The sequence below is a fragment of the Balaenoptera borealis genome (assembly GCF_965194805.1).
Source record: "Balaenoptera borealis genome assembly, chromosome: 3".
In the NCBI taxonomy this organism is placed as follows: domain Eukaryota; kingdom Metazoa; phylum Chordata; class Mammalia; order Artiodactyla; family Balaenopteridae; genus Balaenoptera; species Balaenoptera borealis.
In genome coordinates, this window is record NC_138866.1 from 46,844,777 (window position 1) to 46,868,069 (window position 23,293).

General features: G+C 40.8%; 1 protein-coding gene across 12 annotated transcripts in view; it reads left to right on the top strand.

Moving 5' to 3' along the window:
- The first annotated feature begins 381 nt into the window (after positions 1-381).
- The window catches only part of DDHD1 (DDHD domain containing 1), a 106,814-nt gene continuing 83,902 nt past the window's right edge, over positions 382-23,293 (top strand). For 3 of the 12 annotated variants that reach the window (XM_082386828.1, XM_082386817.1, XM_082386822.1), the window contains exon 1: positions 388-10,532. In XM_082386828.1, coding sequence (XP_082242954.1) covers positions 9,680-10,532 — 853 coding nt within the window. In that variant the 5' untranslated portion in view covers positions 388-9,679. Of the gene's footprint in view, positions 10,533-23,293 lie in introns of all 12 variants that reach the window. The other 9 variants (XR_014243081.1, XM_082386824.1, XM_082386819.1 and 6 more) reach the window with 8 other exon arrangements.

Below are 23,293 nucleotides of genomic sequence, written 5' to 3' on the forward strand. Positions count from 1 at the left end.
CTCTGTCCTTCCTGTTTTCTACCAGATTCATATGGAACTACCCAGTGTTTTCTGGCTCCAACTCTTTCATACACTGACATTGATTGGTCTTAAGAGTTTTAACCCTTTGTGCCTTTACCAATCTGATAAACTATTGTGATTTTATTGGGTTAATGGAAAAAAGCTATCTTTTTCCTTCTGGATGGCAGAGCTTCCATTGTACCCAGGATGCCCTAGCTGGGCCTGGGCCTTAAGAGTTTTCAAACCTGGGTGAGTGGGAGACTATAGAAAATACAAAATATTAGAAAATACCAAAATATTGGTCCCTGCTGCCAGCTCCTGGCACAGAGCTCCTGAAACCCTTGTAATTTCCTAGGTGATAGGAGTGTCTTTTGTTCTAATGAAGTGACTCTGATTCAGCTCCTGGATGGCTTCTGGGTGAGGGCTGGTTACCCTAAAGACCAAGCCTTGATTGGAAGCTTAGAATTTTCAGCCCTGCCCCCTCCGCCCCATTCTCTTGAGAAGGGAGAAGGAATGAAAATGGAATTAGTGATTGATCATGTCTGCGTGATGACGTCTCCATAAAATCCCAAAAGTATGCGGTTCGGAGAGCTTCCCGGTTGGTGAACACATGAAGGTGCCGGGAGACTGTGGGCCCAGAGAGGGCACGGAAGCTCTAGGCCCTTTCCCACATCCCTTGCCCTATGTATCTCTTCATCTGACTGCTCATCTGTAGCCTTTATCATATCCTTTAATAAACTGGTAAAAGTAAGTAAGTGTTTCCCTGAGTTCTGTGAGCCACTCTAGCAAATTAAAACTAGGAGAGATTGTGGGAATCTCCATTTGCAGCCAAGTTAGACAGAAGTGGTGGGTAACCTGGGAAACTACTACTTTCAGTTGGCGTCTGAAGTGTGATGGGAGGGGCAGCTTGTGGGACTGAGCCCTTAACCTGCAGGATCTGACACTATCTCCAGGTAGATAGTGTCAGAATTGAGTTAAATTGTAGGACACCCAGCTGGTGTCATGGAGAATTTCTTGGTGTGGGGAAAAACCTCCACACTTTGTTGACCAGAAGTGTCAGAAGTGAAGCGTTCTGTATGAAGGTAAAGGAGACACACAGGGAAGAAAGGCAGTAGGGAAGAACTGGGTTTTTCCCTAACAGGAGAAAGGGGAAAAATTGAGGGTTTTCCTATACAGTGAGTATAAGTGAGAAAGTTGTCATTTAAGAGTTGTAGTTTCTTTTGTACGCAGAAGCGGAGACTTCTTTCTTTGCCTTTGGCGGAGATTATTCCTTTGTTCTTGGGAGAAGCTATTAAGGTGCTTGACCTTTTCAGTGTATTAACTTGACCACAGATGCTAGATGTTCCGATCTGAGCACATACTGTTCTGTGCTAGTTGACCCCAAGCTTTATCTTCATCTTTTATGTTGGGGAGGGGAAAGACAGGAAGAAGAGGGGAGCTGAGAGTTGGTCCTGGAGACTGGAAATTGAAGGGAGAGTTTGAAGGGGAAGCTTTGTGACTCTAGGCAGAGTCTCTAAGTTTCAGGTGAAAGGTGTTGCTCAGAGCCCAGAAGAGGGCTGATCTCTCCTCCTCCCAACTCAGCCTGGCACTACTCTGGCACCTGGATGGTGGAGGTTCGGGGAGAGTCTGAATACAGCAACTTGGCAAAGCTACTGCCAATATCAGGAGAGGATGGCGCCACTAGCAAGGTGACAGTGAGGTTCCTTCAAGATACTTGGAGGCCAGTAAGAGCACATGGGTAGACACAGTGCTACCAGAGCAGTAGAAATGGAATGTGGTGGGCGAGGATGATTATTGTAGTGGACAGAACAGATTGTGAGCAGATGTAAGTCATCCTTTTGGGGACAACAGAAAATATTTGGGAAATGTTTGACTAGCAATCCAGTCAGTGGGAGCTCAAGTAATAATTTGTGCATTAAAAACTTAATACGACCTCATTTATACTTAGTGAAAAGCCTGGTCATACCAGTTACACACATTTTAAGGGTACATATACAAGAACAATACTCCTACCTTTATTATATAACTCAAGAAAGTGCCTCAAATTACGGGTGTATATCAGACCAGGTAGGAAGGAATGACTTACCATCGCAGGCTGTTGAAGAAATATCAATATTTTGAAGCAGGTTGAGCTTTGCAATGCCCTTCCCATCAAAACTGAACAAAGACTTACACAGGATAAGCCCCTGGTGGGACCATATGAGAAAGATGATAATATCAGTACAGTAATTTTTTAATTATACAAGTAACATACAAATGTATGTTTATATAAAGTTCAATTAATATAGAACTCAAGGTCCAACTTCATTTTCTTTCCACCATACAGAAGTAACTATGTGGGTAATTTGCAGCTTATCCTTTCAAACTTTTACCAATTATTTACACAGATGTAGGTGAATATATACAAACATGTGTCTATATACACATATAGAGTGTGGGTTTGTGTTTTTAATGTAAAAACGCAAACAAACCACAGATAATTCTTCTGTAACTTGTTATTTTCACTTAGTAATACGACTTGGAGATCTTTCTGTGCCAATACATTCTTTTTAATTGCTCTTTGCCTAATGTTCCATAGTTTCATAGATGTACAATAGATTATTTAACCATTCTGCTATTTTTATTCCAATGCCAAGGTATTTCCTACTCTGGGTTAGTTTTTTGTTTTGTTTGTTCTTATTGTGTTGTTTTCAAAACAGAGATAATACAGTTTGAATTATATTTTCTAGTACTATGTCTCTGTAAGGGTTTAGGAAAGATACTCTTTCCCATTGCCCACCCCCCAAAATGTTCTGTAGAAAACCCATGACTTCTCTGAGAAATTTCGGAAAGGAATATCCATAGTGAAGTATTACAATAATATATTTATCATCTAAAATTCTAAAGATGAAAATAAGTAATTCCCTTTGCTAAATAATGTTTTATTTCCTTGTTCATATATAAAGAAAGATATCAATAACTGTTTCATTTTATCAAGACCATGGATCATATAACTAATATACTGGAAAGCTCAGAGCCAAACTGTGGTCCATCTCTATTTCACAAATACATGAGAATTTATCCAGTATGTGTTATTTGCTGACTTCTTATTTTTCTAAACTCACTTTTCCCCTTTATCAATTTTTTCACTTATATTCATTGTTTTGAATGCACTTCTAGAATTCACCTTAAATTCTTTCTGAGTAGGTGAGAAGAGGAACAGATAATTGGATGGGCAGAGAATGGAAATGGCTGAATGAGTCAAAAGCCACTTTTTCTGGAGCAACCTCTGCAAATATCATTTTTGTTTTGTAATGAATAACTGCCCTTACTGTAGTAAACATTTTGCAAAATCTCCTTTGTACCATATGCTTTTCAGTATTTGGAATGTTGAAACTCCCGCGTCTGTATTTATGATTTTACACTTACCATTTTAATTTACATATACAAGAGTTCTCTGAGTAAAAATTAATCTAATCATTGTTTGTATATATGTTCAACAAAGTTGTTTAAACACTTGTGTTTGCATATTCCAAAATTCTTGTCCACCTGGAACATTAAAATGTGACCCTTTTTGGAAATAGAGTCTTTGCAGATGTAATTACTTAAGATGAGGTCATACTGGATTAGAGTGGGACCTAACTCCAAAGACTAGTGTCCTTATAAGGAGAGGACACACAGCGACACAGACACACAAGGAAGAAGTGTGTCTCTGTGATGACAGAGGGAGAGATTGGAGTGATGCAGCTATAAACCAAGGATTGCCAGCAACCATCAGAAGCTAGGAGAGAGGCATGGAACAGTTTCTCCCTCAGAGCCTCCAGAAGGAACCTACACTGACTTTGGACTTCTAGCATTCAAAACTATGAGAGAATAAGTTTCTATTTTGTTAAGCCACTCGGTTTGTGGAAATTTGTTATGGCAGCCCTAGGAAAATGATACGCTGTCCCTCTATGCCTTTATTAAAATTATCTCAAGAGCACCTGTGGATTATAGTTTCTAACCTGGAAGTACAGTTATATGAGTGATCAAGGTTTATCATTTCTAACTTGAGAAGCATGGTAATATGAATAATCAGATGAAGGACTATTTGTATGCTCTCATCGATGATTAAGTATTAGTTTGATTCAAACTAATCGAACAAAAGAAGTGAGGAAATAATGAGTGTAAAGGCAAGGCCGTTGTTACTCGTTTCTTGTATTCAAAATACAAGCTGTTAAATCTTGAAGAAGATTGTATTCCTGAAGAACTTTGCTTTCCTACCATCCCATTTTAATTCATCAATGACCTTACCCTAACAGCTGTTTAGTGTGGTTCAAAAAGCCGGTGGGAAAGCTGTGAAAGAGCTTTTATCGGTGGGCTTGTGAGTCTAGAATTATATATTATTCAAACTGAAACCTTATATTTGAAATGCTGACTTTATGGTGTAAGGATAAACACCCTTAAGCAGCAGTTGCAAAAACAACGAATCGATTCTGCCATTCAGTCCTTTAAAAACTCTGCGAATTACCCAGAGTTGCTCTAATGGAAATCCCTACTGAAACATAACTTCTTTCTTCTCTCCTTTTTCTCTTGTTATATGAAAACCAGAATAAACTACACACATACATGATGCTGCTTTTAAGTCTTTCTCAGCCTAATATTATGCTTATCAATTACTTTGTGTTGAAGGCCCATATGAGTTATATACTATATAACTGCTCTATTTCCAGTTTATATACTAAATTTTCAGTTTAGCCCCGGGGTGAGATAGGAAAGAATCCTGAAGCACAAAAGTCATCAAATGCATCTATAATGCATGCATAATGTAGACCTCACAGCAGCCTGTGATTATGGTCCAACTCACTTTTCTATAATGAAAGGTCAGGGAGATAGCTAAATCTGCTCTTTCTTATATATAAACAAGCTGAGGATTTTGTGACTGCCTCCATTGAGCATCAATATTGTATTGATTTACATTTTCTTTCATTTGAATATAAACCTTCAATACCATTGATCTTTATTTCCAGAAGGAATATAAAAAAATGTTTATGAGGTTTTGATAAATACAGTTTAGTGGGCAGACTTCTTGCAAATCTTTAAGTCAATGCATTTAGTAATTCTACATCTTAAGTGTGACTTCAATTAAACATAAAAACAACAAACCATCAGCAAAATAGCACTAGACAATAAATATTTGTTGAAAGAATAAACAAGAGGATGAATGACTTTATTCATTATGTATTCCTACATTATTTCTGCTTGCCTAGCTACCTTTTGATTGTAACTTGGCTTCCTCTTTTGATTTGTCTTTAGGGAAAGAATGACTCCTGTGGTCATTCTGGCATTAGAGTTATCAATATTTTCCTCACAGGAACTAAAAAGTTGGCATTCTGGGTTTATTTAAAGATACCTCTAGATTGTTGAATGCTTCACTGCAGGGCCTAGGATAATGCCTGAAACTCTGTAGACATCTTATACAGGTTCAATGAATGTTTCCTGCTTCAGGCTAGGTTATCATTCCATTTAGTCTATGACCAAAGACACTGTCTGCTATGGTCTGAATGTTTGTGTCTCTCCAAAATTCGTATGTTGAAATCCTAATCCCCAAGGTGATGGCATTAGGAGGGTAGATCTTCATCTGTGAAGATCTTTGGAGGGTGATTATGTCATGAAGGCCCTTATACAGAAGCCTCACAGAGCCCCTTAGCCCCTTCCAATAAGTGAAGACCCAGTGAAAAGATAACCACCTATGAACCAGGAAGCTCTCACCAGACACAGTATCTGCCAGCACCATGATCTTGAACTTACTAGCCTCCTGAACTATAAGAAATAAATGTTGTTTATAAGCCACCCAGTTTATTATATTTTGTGATAGCAGCCGGAGACTAAGACACTCACATTTTAAGAAACTAAATAAATAGTAATCCTAAAAATAAAAAATTTAAATGTAGCAGATGGCTTATCAAATAGGAAATACAGCAGACGGAGGGTATTGTTATATGACTTTCTTCACTCTAAACATTCTGCCATATACTTTGGACATAGCCATTTCAAGTGCAGGTGTGGGTTATTGGCTCATAATAAATTACATGGCATAAGGCTAACCCTAATATTTTTACACAGGTGAAAATGGATTAAAATGGACAACAGGGACAACCTTTAAGAGAGAAGAAGAGAGAAGGGTAGCACAAAATCGCACCATGTAACTTGAGAGGTGGCGAGGGGAAGATGACTGTTATTGCTAGATAGCCCCTGCCATGTGCCCAATAGTAAATGGAGGATGGCAGGATGTGCAGCTGAGATGCTTCAGTCTCTTATGCTACAAACCAGCTGGCTTTGCCTCTTTTTCTCTCCCACACCAATGAGAACTTTCCAGGCTTGGCTCCACATCCACCTGGTTATTGCAGCAGCATGGATCCACAAATGCCAAAAGTCTGAATCGATCATACTTATTTGGCTCATGTGAAGAAGGCTTGGTCTTGGGTAATTATTTTTAAAAAATAGAATGCTTTGCATACAACCATGGAAGTTCAGATACTGCTGTGTGAATCGCATACACTAATAATGTAGAGTGGCGAGGACCCACCTGACACCTGTTCCAACAGGTTGGGACTGGAATAGAGGAAACCTTCCCCCTCCTGCCAGGATCATGTGATCTGAAAAGATGCTCTAGAAAGCAAAGGTAGGATAGTGGTAGCAGGAAGAATCAGATAAAAGATGACTTCTTAAAGCAGAAGACGTTGAATAGAGCAGCTTTGTGGCTTTTGCCTTGATATGGCTAAGGAATAACAATGAAATAAACACATATAGTTATGTGAAATTAGGTATTATACTTTCAAATATCTTTTATTCACTGTCAGCCTGAGGTTGGCTACATGGCTCTGTCCTTCTGGTCCCAGCTCATTTCCAAGGGACAGAGGCAATCTCAACTAACTCCCACAAATACTGATTGATATCTGCCCTCACTAAGGTCTAAATCAAGATAGTGAGGTCAGGAGAGAACCTGAGGTTCCCTACTCCTGCCAGATGGATAGTGATTTTGTTCATCGTCTCCGAGGATCAACATTTTCTTCAAGAAAGATCATGCTACCTAAAAAATTGTGGCCTTATGCAATGGTCCCCAAGAGGATAATCTTCTCAGCATAACCTAATAAGCACAACATTTAAACAATAGGAACATTCATTCAATACAGGGAAGGGAATACTTTTTTTCTTTTTTCTTTTTTCTTTTTTTTTTTACAGAGGATAATACTCATTAGTGGGAATTGTACTGTTCTTAAGAGTTAGAATTTGGCTAAAATACTCTGACCAGGTAGCTGTACAGGTAGTCCATCAAGAAACCTAAGGGATAGAGATATTTTAAATGTTGTGATATCCCTTATATTAAATAACCTTTATAGTACTTTGCACGCTGTACTATAATGTTTCTGTTTACTTGTATGTATCCCCCACTAGTCAGTAATGTCCTTGAAAAAGGAACTGAGTCTCTCCCATTCTCTTTTGTATTGGAACCTAGCACAGAGATGCCTGGCACATAGGTGACCATCAAAACACTGTAGAATGAATGCTGTTATGGGTAGCAAATAGATCAAAGCTCAGACCTAATTTCAGATTCTGAAAGTTGTCCATAGAAAGACTGGAGAAGAAATTGACATGCAGGTACTCAGAAAGTAATATAAACAGAAACAAGGGCTCTGATCTTACGTGCTTTGAGTCAGGGCTGCAGTGTCCAGTTGGGCGGGTTGTTCACTGTGCAAGATAATCCAGCCAAGGGCACAAATTGGAGCAGAAATCCAGCCTATGCTCTACTTACCAAGCCATGAACCCCAACAGCGTTTTGTATCTGCCCATGAGAAGCAATGCCTTTTTTCAAATGCATACAACCTAGAGATTGTCCTTTTTTTGTTGTTTTGTTTTTTTATTTTTGGCAGCGTTGGGTCTTTGTTGCTGCGCGTGGGCTTACTCTAGTTGCGGCAAGCGGGGACTACTCTTCGTTGCTGTGCGCAGGCTTCTCACTGCTGTAGCTTCTCTTTGTTGCGGAGCACCAGCTCTAGGCGCGTGGGCTTCAGTAGTTGCAGCACACAGGCTCAGTAGCTGTGGCTCGGGGGTCCTAGAGTGCGAGGGCTTCCGTAGTTGTGGCATGTGGGCTTATTTGCTCTGCGGCATGTGGGATCTTCCCAGACCAGGGATCGAACCCGTGTCCCCTGCATTGGCAGGCGGATTCTTAACCACTGTAACACCAGGGAAGTCCCAGACTGTCCTGTTTTAAATAATGGCAATCTCTGACAGGTTAGATCCCAGCAGCAAGAAAAAAATGCTCTATCAATCTGATTCCACCACAAATGGAGGAAAAAGAAACTGAATATTGTCTGATCTTGAACTGAGAATACTGATGTTGGAGATTGTTTTTCTCTGGATTTTTAACAGGGTGATTGGCTTATAAAACTTTTTGTGTAATATAAAAGAACCGCATAGGGGAGCCTCAGCATTCAACCTGATCCCAGGAAATAAGCTACAGAATCAGAGATGCATGGAGAACAGGTTCGGGTTCTGCAGGGGGCCCGGGTTCTATCCTTGGTTAGGGTACTAGATCCTGCATGCCACAACTAAAAAGATCCCATGTGCTGCAACTAAGACCCGGCGCAGCCAAATAAATAAATATTAATTTTTTACAAAAAGGTTATAGAATTCCATTGCTATAAGAGACTTTAAAAGAGCATCTAGTCCAATAATCATTTAATTTTACAGATGAGGAAACCAAACAGATGGAGATTAAGTGACCAGCCTACGGTTAGTTATCAAAACTAAGTCTAGAACCTGGTTTTCTGGTTTTCAATCCAGTAATCTATCACAACTGGCTGTGCTTGACACCATTATAATCAACATTGACGGTGCATCCACTGTGTGGGAGAGATTGAGACATATAGACTTTGTCTCCAACAGAGGCCTTACAATGAGGTTGAGAAAACAGGAAATAAGTATTGCAAGACAAGCAGTATTATGAGATGGCATATGAAGGGAGATTTAGACTTGGGTTTGAGTGGGAGTGGTGGCGCCACATAAGCAATCAGTGGGCAAGGGGTGGAGTGCCCTCCCGTGGGCCGACAATTCTGGAGGGACCAGACCAGGTGATTGATAAGGTCCAGCTGGGGCTGCAGGCAGGCCTAAGGTCACAAAAGCAGTGTCAGGAGAATCCAATTTCCCAGGGCCCTCTCGACGGGTAGCTTAAGCCTTTGGGCTCGAGACCCGCATTGCAAGGATGAGTCGGCTAAAGCTTCTCCACACCTGGGCTCTGACCCTCATAAGGGCGGGGTCCGAGGCAGCAGCACGGCAGGGAGAAGGGAGGGGAGGAGAAGGGAACTGAGGAATCATGAGCTGACCCCTCTCCCGCGGCGGGAAGGGCAAGAGGAGTGGCTCCCGCACTGCTCGGGCTGAGAAGGAACTTCCGGGACTGCACACGCGGCCGGGGGGGCGGGGCTCCAGGCCAAGCGCCACCTACGTCGAGCTGCGTGACAATGGGGCGGGCGGCGGAACACGACTGCGGCGGCCGGGGGCCTCGGCGGGGGGGCGGAGCCGCTGCCGCTGCCGCCGCAACCCCGGTCGGGATTTGAAAGATTAAAAACTCCTGGTGGAGAGGGCGGCGGCGTTGAATGTGTGGCGGAAGCGCTGTGGGCCACGGCTCGGCGCCGGGCCGGGCAGCCGGCGGCATCTCCACAGCATGAATTACCCGGCCCACGGGCCTCCGCGAAACCCCGAGCATAACGGCCGGGGCGGCGGCGGCGCCGCCGCCGCTTGGGAGCTGGGCTCGGATGCGGGGCCGGCGTTCGGCGGCAGCGTCTGCTGCTTCGACCACCTGCCCGCCGGGGACCCGGGCGACGACGAGGTGCCCCTGGCCCTGCTGCGCGGGGAGGCCGGTCTGCATTTGGCGTCGGGAGCGGAGGACCACAACCACCACCTGGCGCTGGACCCCTGCCTCAGTGACGAGAACTATGACTTCAGCTCGGCCGAGTCGGGCTCCTCGCTACGCTACTACAGCGAGGGCGAGAGTGGTGGCGGCGGCAGCTCCTCGTCGTTGCACCCGCCACAGCAGCAGCCGCTGGTCCCGACGAATTCGGGGGGCGGCGGGGTGGCCGGAGGGGGCCCCGGGGAGAGGAAGCGCACCCGGCTTGGCGGCGCGGCCGCCCGGCACCGCTACGAGGTGGTGACGGAGCTGGGCCCGGAGGAGGTGCGCTGGTTCTACAAGGAGGACAAGAAGACCTGGAAGCCCTTCATCGGCTACGACTCGCTCCGCATCGAGCTCGCCTTCCGAACCCTGCTGCAGGCCACCGGAGCCCGGGCCCGGGCGCAGGACCCGGACGACGACCATGTGGGCGGCCCGGCCTCCCCCGCGGGGCCGGCCTCCAGCTCCGTGGAGGACGACGCCGAGGACCGCGTCTGCGGCTTCTGCCCGCGCATTGCGGGGCACGGGCGCGAGATGGAGGAGCTGGTGAACATCGAGCGGGTGTGTGTGCGGGGCGGCCTCTACGAGGTGGATGTGACCCAAGGAGAATGCTACCCGGTGTATTGGAACCGTGAGTAGCCGGCCGGGGGAGGGAGCGGGACGGGCTGCCTCTGCGGGGGCCGACACGCACCCGGGTGGGTTTGGAACTTGACCGCGGGGAGGGCGAGGCGCGTGAGGCCTGGCGTTTGGTCCGAGTAGGGTGGAGACCGTGCAGGCAGCGCCGGCAGGTGAAGGGTAAAGCGAGCAGATGGCAAAACCCCAGCCGCCTGGGGGATACTGCCGGGGTAGCGCCCCCTGGGTCAGCCGGGTGCTGCTGCCATCCCCTGGAGGTGATCCAGGAACGGATGGCCAGCGCTAAAGCTTTAATTTCGTGATCCTGCCTGAGCTTCGTCCACCCCGGGATCTGATTTCGGTCTCATTTACCCTGAACTGCCTATGATTTAAATACCAGTCTGCCCTCTGGATTGGGAACGTTTGAGAGAATCTGAATCAGCCGTTCAGTTATGGACTTGGGAAAAGAAAATTAATCCCTGCCGGGAAGGAAAAGGAGATAGGTTGTTCCCAGTGGGTGCGTTCGGGAGAGGTGGAAAGCACTGGTCGAAGCGTTTGTGGCAAGTGGAGTCCGCTCACTCTCTCTATGTGGAATACTCGTTTTTCTCTCTCAGGTCCTTGTTTACATCTTTTCATTTTTGCCTCTTAACCTTGAAAAGGTACAAGGTTTGTGCCTTGGTTTTCTCCTCTGTAAAATAGGGATTACTGTATCTACTTCGTAGGGTTGTTGTGGAGATTAAATGAGGCAATATACCTAAGGGCCTTGGAACTGTGCTTGGTACACACGTGTGATGTAGGTGTTAACAGTAAGTCCTTATTCATTAGACAACAACACAGTTAGGCTTGTAATTAGGTTAAGGAGGAAGACCGTCAGAAATATCCACCATTGCATGTAGCAAATGTTTTATATATATACATGTATATAATATTCTATAATAGCAGAAGCTATTGGCCCCCAGTAATTTGTAATATATAGCTATAATTTTTATGGTGCCAGTGCCCTAGCTCAGATGTCTTCCGTACATCTTACAACATTCTGCCTTGTATTAATTATATGTATTGATGACTTAGCTTCCTTTCTGTATGTTTAGCATCTTATGGGCAAAGTCCATCACCTTTGTCTTCATATTCTCATAGGGCCTAGTGCAGAAAATATTTTTTAAAATAGGTATTGAATTGCATAAGCGATTCTATAATGTTAAAACATTCACGTTAAGCATGAGTCACTAAGATAGCAGTTACAACATGTATCAAATCACCAAACAAAATAAGCATAGCAGGAAATTCAGTTTCTTACTACACTTTAAGATGACATTGAAGGCATTTGTTACCACTTTCACAAGGCCAGATTCATATGGGACCTGTCATATCACTCACTCCTTTTGATTATAAGCTCACTGAGGACAGGATATGCTTGTATTCACTCACTCATTCATCTTTTTCCTTTTTACCAGTATTTGTGCATCACGCAGTACTCTTGTGAAGGCAATAGGAAAGGTGAAAAAAAAGGACAATCCTTACCCTTGAGGAGCTTCCCACTAAGTCTTTTCTTCAGATGACCTAGACATCATGATAGATTTTTTTTTTCCCTTGGAAGATAGAAGCACAAGGACTTAATTGGAGTCATAAAGTTGGATAAAGTGCAGGTCATCCTTGGAGAGGCCTGGAAACCAAGAGATGAATCTTAACTTTAGATCAACTGAAGTATATTCACCTAGAATACTGTGTGCTCTTTTGGTTTATAATAAGATTGTTAATGCTTACACAGTGCTTGACTGTCTACAGAGTGATTTTTCACATTCATTATTTCATAGTGATAGCAGCAAATGAATGCTAATGTTCTTTATATGAAGAAGCGGGCTCAGTGAAATTAATGAATTTGTCCAAGGTCACTCAGCTAGAAAGTGGTAAAGCAGTTCATAGTCTAGTGGGGGAATACAGCCCTGTGTCCAAAGAGCATCAGACCCACCTAGGGATGAGGATGTCAGAAAAGCTTCTCAGATTATGTGAGACTGAGTCTTCAGGGATGAATTTAATCAGACAGAAGAACCAGGGAGATGGAGAGAAAGGCATACCAGCCAGATGGAATAACATATGCAAGGGTACAGAAGCATTAAACCTTATGGCACTTTGAGGAAATTAGGGCTATACCTGCAGGGGTCAAACCACACAGCTTAGGTTTGGGATTTGACCACCACAGAGACAGACATGTTTGATTAGGGACATGAGGTGATTGTGAAGGAAGCATCTGCCTGTGAATGGTGCATTTGGGAGAGTAGCTAGAAAAGGAAGAGGGTAGGCATACAGTGCTAAGGAGTTTGGACTTTACCCTGTATCAGGAAACCAAACACTTGAAGGTTCTCTATTACTTAGATGATTAGTGACAACACAAGGTTGAATTGGACAGTTGGAGAATATCATTAGAATGCTAGTGTCATAAATCGAGAAACAGTTAGGGCCTACAAAAATTAACCGGAAAGGAAAAGTGGACTTAGTCTTCTCAAATCTTCTTTCCTAAATCAGATCACCAATAGACCAATTATAGCTTACAATTTAATTTTTGTTTACTGGCATAACAGCAACACCTATTTTGACTCCATTTTAGCATTTTCTAGATAGTTTTCTGCAAGATACAATCCTGTGGGTGTCCCAAGCCTCCGTATGAGTTGAAAGGAAAATAGTGCTTTTTGTCCATAATTTACTACTTCTTACAAAATCCCACGTAACTTTGTTCTAATTGGCGCTTCAGGTCTTTTTGTATTATGTAAGTTTTCACACCCTCTCAGGAGGGTTCAGTCCCAGTGTGGTCTCTTCAGCCTTTCTTCAAATGGAAGGACTCTTACGAACTTTGCAGCTTTTCACCTTCCTCCTTTTTACTTTTCTTTTTAAACCTTTCTGGAAATTTTCCAAATAGTGGTAATGAAAGGTTAAAAAAGAGTCCAATATGTTCCTACATATAATGGTGGTAGGATTCCAGTGACTTTTGTGACCTAAGTACACTTTATCTGGGTATCGAAGCCAATACGTTAGCTATCTATGCCTAGTCTAAAAGAAAGATGTTAATTTAATTTATATTTACTTTTCCTTTTGAATTCTTACTAACAGATAAAATTTGAACCAACTTGGGGTACATGAATTGGAAGGGGAATAGAATTTTTGTCTACCATAGCTAGGAAGCCAATATTATTACATGTGAAAACTTTAATTATAGGAAACTTATTTTTGTTTATTGACTGTTCAGATATTTTTCTCAACGCATGTGGACATTTTAGATAAAAACTCATCATTGCTGATAATGGCTAAGTGAACTCCCTTGCTCCCTGTGTTTTAACTAAGCTGCTTGTAGCCACCTTATAGGCTTGTTTTGAGAATTATTATTATAACATGCTTAGAACAATAGTGACACAAAGTACTAGGTGTTAACTATATCTGTGTGGATCTCAGAAAACTTTATACCTTACTTGTAGAAACTCACATGAAGGTTAATAAGACTGGGTATTCAAACTGTTGAGTACCCAGGGTTTGTTGTCACTGAGCTTTACCTCATCACAGGTGAAATGTTTGTCAAGAATAATAACAAGAAATGGCCGAAGCATTTAGTAGTACGCTATGGGAAGGCATTTGGAACATTATAGAGATATTTGATGAGTTAAGAATAGTTTTAAAGCAATTTTGATAGCAGTGATGTGTGCAGTGTGCACTAGGGAATATGTAATATCCATTCATTGACTAAATTAGTTATTTTTTTAACTTTATTTTATTTTTATTTTGGCTGTGTTGGGTCTTCATTGCTGCATGCAGGCTTTCCCTAGTTGCGGTGAGCGGGGGCTGCTCTTCGTTGCGGTGTGTGGGCTTCTCATTGCGGTGGCTTCTCTTGTTGCAGAGCACGGGCTCTTGTTGCACGGGCTTCAGTAGCTGTGGCCTGTGGCATCAGTAGTTGTGGCACACGGGCTTAGTTGCTTTGCGGCGTGTGGGATCTTCCCAGACCAGGGATCGAAGAAGCCGTGTCCCATGCATTGGCAGGCAGATTCTTAACCACTGCGCCACCAGGGAAGTCCTAAATTAGTTAAGTTATTTAATTGACCAAATATTTATATGAATGTGTAGTTTCCAGAAGCAGTCATTAATTATAAGCCACAGCTTCCCTCACCCCTGCCCTTCCCCCATTTTGTGTACTATCAGGCCTATGTACGTTATTATAATTCTAAACCATTTGCAGTTTCAAACACTTCAGAAATTAATCAGTCTTCATGATATGTTGAAGAGAAAATATTATTATCCCAATAAAATATTGGGAAGTGTTATCCTAATAGAAAGGTAGAAAAATTAGGGCTTTTTCTGCAAGTACCCAAATTATATGATTTTTATTAACTTGGCATAGGTGTAACCATCTCTTAGGTCTTTTTCATTCAAGGGTTAATAACCTTAATAAGTAATAATCCTTTATGAAACATAAGGCATCAGGGGAAAGTAATAGAGTCCAAGCTGGTAGAAAGTACTCTTTCTTGATCAGCTTCTACCTTCAGTAAAGCAGAACTATAGGGACTAGAGATGCCTGACTCTGAAACACTTGGGAGACTTTTATCTTTTACTCTTTTTAACTGCATTATCCCCCACTAGCTCAGCCTGGAAAGCAGCCTCCGGCTGCACTGGAATTCTGACTGTTCAGGTTTTAGAACCCTGGCAGAAATCTTCTGAGAGCTCCATTCCAGATCAAGCCTGCTTTAGACTCTGTTTCAGAGACCTACTGAAATAGCACAAAGATATGAATGACTAGTGGGTGACTTGTATGGAGGGCAGGACTTGGCACTACCTGACCAAAGCATTCAGGACTTTTCTTTCCCTTTGCATTGTACCATTAGTTTAAAAACTGATCTAATATCAGTTATTGATCCACCTTGTTTGTGTATGGCTCAAATGTGATAATGCATGTTGTACAAGTTACTTTATATAAATGTTCAGAGTGATTAGTATGCTTTTCTTTCCTCCATCTGTCATCACCCTCTTGTTTCCTCCTTTACTATTTTGCCATAAAAAAAGACTTTTTCTACTCTTCCCTCTTCCAAATTTTATTTCCTGGGTCTTTTATCTTCACATTACACCCTGTAATTTCTGCTTTGCTAAGATCTTTGATGTCTGAAACCCTACGGCTGATTCTTTTCTGTAGAGAGCAAGGAAAGGCTGGATATTGCTGTGCTGGTCATGGAATCCTCTGAGAATTATGGTCACTGGGTGAGGAGAGTAGGGGGATAAAAAGGAGAGGGAAGTATGGAATGTGTTCACAGGAAGCCTAAGATGAAGATTCCTGGCAGAAGAGATGGGGAGGTAGCCAGTTCTAGAATCCCTGATTGTTGGGCAGTCTGATCCAAGACCTTTATCGTTTCATGAGTCTGATGAAATTTAAACTGCACGTTATCAAGAAGAACTTCAACACTGATGAAGGGTATAGATACAGTCTCTTCTTTTTTTTGCCACAGTACATTCCTAAAAGCTCAGTTAAAAAGTAAAACAAGGAAAAACATTTTTATAGCCACTATATTTAACCTACAGTTCTACTCTTTTGAGTTTGCCTTGGTAAAGGGAAATGGTGCCTACAAAAGATGTTGAACCACTGACACAAGAGCGGATTAATGGGCTGAAAAGCATAATACAGATACTTTTTTGATATCCCTGGATTAGGGGACACGTGGAATTCAAAGTGGTGAAAAGTAGAAATTGCCTGTGCTAGAGAACTAAGGGAAAATGGTAGAAATATTGATATGATCATATAAAAGTAATTCTATGTTGTGTACTGCTTTCTAATTTTGCCAGATTACCATATGATAAGAATAAACTATACAATCATTAATATTTGTTCTAATATCTTGTTACATTTAACTATATCTACATAATCTTTATAATCATTACACTTGTGTTTTCAAATAAACTCTCTTCACTGACTGTTGGGGGCAAGGCCAGTCTTTGGAAATTACAATGTTATTAGTATTTCTGTACCCAAGGACCTCAGATATCTGGAATCTTTGAGAAATATAAATTCCATCTGAATGGATGGCTTTTCCAAATAGTTGAGAGTTAAGCTTTTATTTGCTATCGTATAATTTTAACTATATGAACAGAAAACTCTCTAATATTACTACTCCCCTTTTGGCTACTTCTCAGTGAACCATCATTCTGAACATCGATGCAGATAGTCCTTGGGACACATGATATAGGACAAAGAACTGGATGAACTATGCTAAAACATAAGACTCTAAATCACATGCTGTGGAAGGAGCTGCAAAAATAACTTTAGGTGAAGCACAAGGAGCAGAGTTGGAATTACTTCTGAGCCTTGATATACATAGTTAAATGCAATCCCACCTTGTATTTTACTACTTGCTACAGATAATCAACTTTCAGTTAATATTTTATCGACTGAATACATTATTTTCTTCTCATTCTATAGAATTGCTTATAGGTAGGCCCAGGGTATCCCATTTCTACACCCATGTAGATCTTCAGGAAAACTTGCATTTTAACAGCTGATATATATTTTAATGTTGAGTGCCCCCCACGTTTGTTTATGGTTTGGAAAATGAAATCTTTGCTGTGAATCCAAAAATATTGCAGGGAGAGTCTACTTCAAAGAGATTGTCGAGGACCGCTCAGCCTGAGAAAAGCACAGTACACTGGTCAAGCACTTGCAATGGCACTCCGTCTTCCATGCTGGCTCTCCACTACTGAAATGAACCCGTATATATGTCTGGCACTAAATGAGACAGGTGTACGTGTCTGTAATGTTTATGAATAGATTCTTGCCTTTGCTCGACATTTTCATTGTATAGCCACTGTGCTTACTCTTCTTGTTTAAGACTAGCACCACTACCCATGGTTCTGCTCTTTGCCTTTCACTAGAAAAAAATTGGGACCTTATATTTTAGAATATCTTTGAATATAGTTGCAGTTTATTCTTTAATCTGCTTACTATTTAGCCTCGTATTATTTTGTGTAAACTACATTATCTGTTACACTTTTTTGGTGGGGGAGAAGGGTGTAACTGTACCTCATATATAGTGAATGTCCCTAATCCTAGAATACTGTATTGAATTTTTTAGAATTATGCTAGCCTGCCAGGATTCTGTCTTTTATGGACAGACCTAGAACCCATCAAAGTGTATGGTAGATCACAACATAAAGGGTGGACCTGATTCACAACATTTGTTTTCGGATCAGCTCTTACCCTACCTCAGCTCATCAATTTCATCTCTGCCACCTCTGTTTCAGTTCATACCAGTTTTTCTAGAGAGGCAGTGTTGTATAGTGATTATGAATGTAAATAACCACTGGAGGCAAACTAGGTCCAAATCGCAGCTTTTCTATGTACTATCTGTGTCACTTTGGGCAACTTAAATGCTCCATGTTTCTTCTTCTGTAAAATGTGGATGAGAGTACCTACCTTTTAGAATTGTTGTAATAAGTTAAAATATTTGAAGATCTTGAAACATCCATGACAAACAGTAAGTTATATATAACAGCTGTTTTTATGTCTTCATTTTCCTGCCTCTTCTATCCTTTCAAATTTACAACTCACTTGTCATTCTTGACTTTCAACTCTCCTGTTACATTTTGTAGTCTCTTTCCTGACATAGCAGTTTCTTGGTCTGCTATCTTGATAATCAACTCTGAGGTACAGCCCTAGAACTTCTATAACTGTTGCCTTCTCTTGTGAGAAACTGTGACTGATTTTTGCTTAGTCTTTCAGACCCGTGAAAGAGCTGTACTATCTTTAGTCTTCCTGGCTTGGACCCCAGAGAAGTGCACCAGTCATTCTCTTAGAAAGCTACTGCCTGTGTAAAAGGAAGAATTCTTTCCCATAAAAGCATTCTAAATTCTTAAGCATCTACTATTTTTTAGTGTGCAGATCTTGTCACCAGATGTAGGGAGTGCTGAGTCCACCCCAGAAGCTCATTTAAAACATCTACCAGCTATCAGGATTTTTGATACACTAGAGAACTTTACAGCTTTCTTAAAGATGGCTCAGTTTTCAGTCAAGGCAGAGCTAGTAGTGTTCTGGATTTTCTGCCACATTGACAAAAGAGAAGTGGCCCATAATTCCTCTTACAGTGCAGACCTCAGCTTGAAAACTTTGAGGAATTTCTCTTAATTGACCTGCAGTTGAACCAGCAGTGGTAGGGATGGCAGCTAGATTTTGGCACCTAGTACAAGTTCTAGCTTCAAATATGAATCTACCCTTACTCCAGGGGTCTGAAGTGGCCATTCCTTACCCAGCATTAACAGTAAAAGCCAAGTGGGCTCAGAGAAAAGATCTTTGTTGTCAAATTCCCTTAGTTTGAATCTTTGATTTACCTTAACTGTATGACTTTGGGCAAATTATAATGGCTGTGTGGCCCACCTTCTTTGTAAATGGGGATAATAATTCCTGCTTCACAGGGATATTTGAAGATTCTATTGAAATACACATGTAGAGTGCCTAGCACAGAGCCTGGCTTTAATACGTGTTAGCTGTTGTATTTAAGTCAGGCTGGTATACTGGCTCTTGAACTAGAAGCCAAGCCTAGCTTCTGGAAATTAAAAAGTGTGTGGTTGACCTGTTGTATTTTTGAAAAACAAGAGTAGGAGGCTATGCTTCTACCAAAATTACTTCAGCCTAAATTCGATGACCATATATGCACATGACACATACATACACACATATTCCTCCCCCTCCCCCCAGCCCCCACCCCCTCTATGTATACATCTATGTGCTCATCTTAAACCAGCTTTATCAACCCTGAGAGTTCAGGGAATCACAGTGAAGTATCACACTGCAGAAACCTTAATTCCTTCTGTAGACTCTGAGGTTGAACAATATGAATACCTTTCCCGGTGAACTAAGGACAGCGGAATACTCTTCAGCCTCTGAGTCACCTCTGCTGGATTCCCTTGCCAGTGGAATGGCATCCTGTCTTAGACTAGTAGTTTGTAGATTTCATTGAGCCTAACGGTCACTGGGAGGATTGTTAAAAATGTAGATTCTCAGATCTCATCTTTGGAAATTAGATTCAAGAGATCTGAGCCTGGGGCCTAAGAGTCTACCTCTTTAATAGGCATCCCTAGTAATTCTGATTGAAGAGGGTTATAGACCTCACATTGATGACACTGTTAGTTCATTAATTCCTCCAGTCTAAATGGCTCAAAGCTGCCTCACCTTGAGTTGTCTTCACATACACTCAGAAAATTACCAGTTCAGCCAATCCAAAGTTGCATTTGAAAGGGTTCTAGAGGAAGTAGCCTTCAACCCACATTTTGTATTTTATTTCAGCTCTGTTTTTCTTTTACCTACTTATTTTTGCTGTCCTTCCAATTTAAAACTTCTGTGTCCTTAGTGATTTTTCTATCTACTCATTCTATAAATTATTGAGACAGAGGATGAAGTCCCCCACTGTAATTGTCGATTATTTATTCATTTTAGTTATATTGGTTTTTGTTTCATGTCTTCTGTGGGTTTAAAAAAAATTTTTTTTTATTGAGGTATAGTTGATTTACAATATTATGTTAGTTTCAGGTGTACAACATAGTGATTCAACATTTCTCTAGATTATACTCCATTTAAAGGTACTATAAAATAATGGCTATATTCCTTGCGCTGTACAATATATCCCTGTACCTTATTTATTTTATAAGTAGTAGTTTGTACATCTTAATCCCCTACCCATATCTTGCCCCTTCCCGCTTCCCTCTCCCCACTGGTAACCACTAGTTTGCTCTCTATATCTGGGAGTCTGTTTTTGTTTCGTTTTATTTGTTTGATTTTTAGATTCCACATGTAAGTGATAACAGTATTTATCTTTCTCTGTCTGACTTCAATAAGCATAATACTCTCAAGGTCCATCGATGTTGTTGCAAATGGCAACACTTCATTGTTTTTTATGGCTGAGTAGTATTCCATCGTGTATATGTGTGTGCATGTTATTACTACATCTTCTTTATCCATTCATTTGTTGATGGACATTTAGGTTGCTTCCATGTCTTGGCTGTTGTAAATAATGCTGCTGTGAACATTGGGGTGCATGTACTTTTCAAATTAGTGTTTTTATTTCCTTTGGCTATATACCCAGGAGGGGAGTTGCTGGATCATATGGTAGTTCTATTTTTAGTTTTTTAGGAACCTCCATACTGTTTTCCACAATGGCTGCAACAATTTACATTCCCACAAAATGGCTTCCTTTTCTCACATTTGCAATAAAGTTTGTTATTTATGATCTTTTTGATGATTGCCACTCTGACAGGCATGAGGTGCTATCTCATTGGTTTTGATTTGCATTTCCCTGATGATTAGCAGTGTCGAGCATCTTTTCATGTGCCTGTTGGCCATCTCTGTGTCTTCTGTGGAAAAATGTCTGTTGAGGTCTTATGCCCATTTTTCAATTGGGTCTTTTTTTTTTGATATTGAGTTGTATGAGCTGTTTATATATTTTGGATATTAACCCTTTATTGAGCATATCATTTGCAAATATTTTCTCCTATTCAGTAAGCCATTTTTCATTTGTTGATGGTTTTCTTTCCTGTGCAAAAGCTTTTAAATTTGATTAGCTCCCATTTGTTTATTTTTGTCTTAGGAGACAGATCTAAAAAAATATTGCTACAGTTTATGTCAGAGTGTTCTCCGTATGTTCTCTTCTAGGAGTTTTATGGTTTCAGGTCTTACACTTAGGTCTTTAATCCATTTTGAGTTTATTTTTGTACATGATGTGAGAAAACATTCTAATTTCATTCTTTTACATGTAGCTTTCCATTTTTCCCAGCACCACTTATTAGAGAGACTCTCATTGTATAGTCTTGCCTCCTTTGTTGTAGATTAATTGACCATATGTGCATGGGCTTACATCTGGGCACTCTTTTCTGTTCCATTGATCTATGTGTTGGTTTTTGTGCCAGTAACACTGTTTTGATGACCATAGCTTTGTAGTATAGTCTGAAGTCAGGGAGCATGATTCCTCCAGCTCTGTTCTTCTTTCAGCTATTTGGGGTCTATTGTGTTCCATACACATTTTAAAATTATTTGTTCTAGTTCTGTGAAAAATGCCTTTGGTATTTGGATAGGTGATTGCATTGAATCTGTAGATTGCCTTGGATAGTATAGTCATTTTGACAATATTGATTCTTCCAATCTAAGAACATGGTATATCTTTCCATCTGTTTGTGTCATCTTCTTTTTCTTTCATCAACGTCTTATGGTTTTTGGAGTACAGGTCTTTTACCTCCTTAGGTAGGTTTATTCTTAGGTATTTTTTTCTTTTTGATGCAATGGTAAATGGATTTGTCTCTTTAACTTCTCTTCTGATCTTTTGTTGTTAGTATACAGAAATGCAGCAGATTTCTGTGTATTAATTTTGTATCCTGCAACTTTACCAAATTCATTGATGAGCTCTAGTAGTTTTCTGATGGCATCTTTAGGATTTTCTATGTGTAGTATGTCATATGCAAACAGTGACAATTTTACTTCTTCCTTTCCAATGTGGATTCCTTTTATTTCTTTTTCTTGTCTAATTGCTGTGGCTAGGACTTCCAATACTATGTTGAATAAAAGTGATGAGAGTGGACATCTTGTCTTCTTCCTGAACTTAGAGGAAATGCTTTCAGTTTTTCACCATTGAGTATGACATAAGCTATGGGCTTGTCATATATGGCCTTTACTATGTTGAGGTATGTTACCGCTGTACCCACTTTCTGGAGCATTTTTATCGTAAATAAGTGTTGAATTTTGTCAGAAACGTTTTCTACATCTATTGAGATGATCATATGGTTTTTATTCTTCAGTTTGTTAATGTGGTGTATCACATTGATTGATTTGCCAGTGTTGAACCATCCTTGCATTCCTGGGGAAATTCCACTTGGTCATGTATTGTTCGATTCAGTTTGTTAATATTTTGTTAAGAATTTTTCTATCTATGTTCATCAGTGATGCTGGCCTGTTATTTTCTTTTTTTGTGTGATATCTTTGTCTGGTTTTGGTATCAGAGTGATGGTGACCTCATAGAATGCGTTTGGAAGTGTCCCTTGCTCTGCAGTTTTTTGTTTGTTTCTGTTTTATGGAGACCTTTATAAGTCTCAATTCACCTGATCTAATTTTCAAGGCTTTTTTTTGGTGATTATTTTTTAAATTTTTATTTTATATTGTAGTATAGTTTTCTGGTTTTCTGGGGGGTTTTTTTGGTTTTTTTTTTTTGTCTGTTTGTTTGTTTGGCTGCACTGTGTGGCATGTGGGATCTTAGTTCCCCGACCAGGGGTCGAACCCGCACCCCCTGCAGTGGAAGTGTGGAGTCTTAACCACGGACCACCAGGGAAGTCCCTGTATTGGAGTATAGCTGATTTACAACGTTGTGTTAGTTTCAGGTGTACAGCAAAGTGATTTAGTTATACATATACATATATTTTTCAAATTCTTTTCCCATATAGGTTATTACAGAGCATTGAGTAGAGTTGCCTATGCTATACAGCAGGTCCTTGCTAATTATCTGTTTTATATATAGTAGTGTGTATATGTTAATTCCAACTTCCTAATTTATCCCTCCCCCTCAAACTTTCCCCACTGGTAACCATAAGTTTGTTTTCTAAGTCTGTTTCTGTTTTGTAAATATGTTCATTTGTACCATTTTTTTAGATTCCACATATAAAGTGATACCATATGATATTTGTCTTTCTCTGTGACTTCACTCAGTATGACACTCTCTAGGTCCATCCATTTCACTGCAAATGGCATTATTTCGTTCTTTTTTTATGGCTGAGTAATATTCTGTT